The sequence below is a fragment of the Suricata suricatta genome, chromosome 14 (assembly GCF_006229205.1).
Source record: "Suricata suricatta isolate VVHF042 chromosome 14, meerkat_22Aug2017_6uvM2_HiC, whole genome shotgun sequence".
NCBI classification, from domain to species: domain Eukaryota; kingdom Metazoa; phylum Chordata; class Mammalia; order Carnivora; family Herpestidae; genus Suricata; species Suricata suricatta.
In genome coordinates this window covers 59,160,891-59,162,098 of record NC_043713.1, presented here as the reverse complement: position 1 = coordinate 59,162,098, position 1,208 = coordinate 59,160,891, and the positions used below count along the sequence as shown (strand labels likewise).

At 61.6% G+C, this 1,208-nt stretch overlaps 1 protein-coding gene across 1 annotated transcript in view; it reads right to left on the bottom strand.

Annotated features, from left to right (window-relative positions):
• Nucleotides 1-314: 314 nt before the first annotated feature.
• LOC115277234 (testis-specific serine/threonine-protein kinase 1-like) overlaps nucleotides 315-1,208 on the bottom strand; it is a 2,451-nt gene continuing 1,557 nt past the window's right edge. Inside the window, 2 exon segments of the mRNA XM_029921242.1 lie at nucleotides 315-748; nucleotides 750-1,208. The exon segment at nucleotides 750-1,208 is cut by the window's right edge and continues 101 nt beyond it. Coding sequence (XP_029777102.1) covers nucleotides 455-748; nucleotides 750-1,208 — 753 coding nt within the window. The 3' untranslated portion in view covers nucleotides 315-454.

Sequence of the window (1,208 nt, the reverse complement as noted above, 5' to 3'; positions counted from 1 at the left end):
CGACTGCAGACGAGCCCCCTGCCTCCTGCTCCTCTGCTGCAGGCAGCCACCATGCCCTCAGGACCCTGTCCTCTCCGTGCCCCCTCCCCCTTGTAGGCACCGCCCTCATGGCCTCCCTCCTGAAGGAGCATCTTCCTTGCTCAGCTCTGCTCTGGTCCAGGGCCTGAGGTCACAGTCAGGGCTGGGCACATTGGGATTTGTTTCCCCAAACTGGAGGTGACGTGTGCCGTGACCCGAGAATGTGGATGCTTGGGCAGGTGAGGGGATGGCAGGATCCTCTCCCTGGATGGCCGCAGTCAGCCTGGGCAAAGACATTCACTTTTGCATCTGCACTAAATACGGAGCTTTATTCCTTCCTTAGCCATGTGGGCTACCAAGTTCAAAGGTAGGGGGGATATTGACGGAAATGGGGGCTCACCCAGGACAGTTTTTTCTCTTTGGTTTGTCCATTGGTTCATTTGGAGCTCATGCTTGAACCTATGAGCTCTGCATCATTCCCAGCCAGCCCCCTGTTCCGAGAGAGGCTCCCTAGGCGTGTGGCCCTGGAGGCTGTGAGGGAGCCCCCTCCTCTGTCTTCTCCGTTAGGCAGCTCGCCTGGCAGGGACGATCCCGCAGGACCATTCTGCCTCCACCCCGGCCCTTGCGATGTTTCATCACGGGGTTTGGCCTCAGACCGCCTCTCAGGCTGGCCCTCCTCCCGGAGCTCCACCTTGGTGGCGGACTTTTTCTCAGCGGTCTCAGGGGTCCAACGAGGGCTCTGCGCCCCGGGAGCTCTCCCCTTCGTGGGGGATGGGTCCAGGGGCCGGGTCCTGTGCCTTGGGCTGCAGCCACGAGTGGCTGAGGACCTCATCGATGTTCAGCCGCCGGTGGACATCCGGCTGCATCATGCGGTAGAGGAGGTCTTTGCACTCACCCGTCAGGTGACTGGAGCGGGGGAAGTGGACGCGGTGCTCCTTCTGGAGGCGCAGCATCCTCTTGATGTTGGAGGCGTCGTAAGGCATGGCGCCACAGACCATGACGTAGAGGATCACGCCCAGGCTCCAGATGTCGCACACCTTGGGCTGGTAGGGGACGGCCTCCAGCACCTCGGGTGCTGCGTAAGCCGCTGACCCGCAGAAGGTCTTGCTCAGGGTCAGCCGCCCACTGCCATCCCTCAGGCACCACTTGGAGAAGCCGAAGTCCGAGAGCTTGATGTTGAAGCTCTCGTC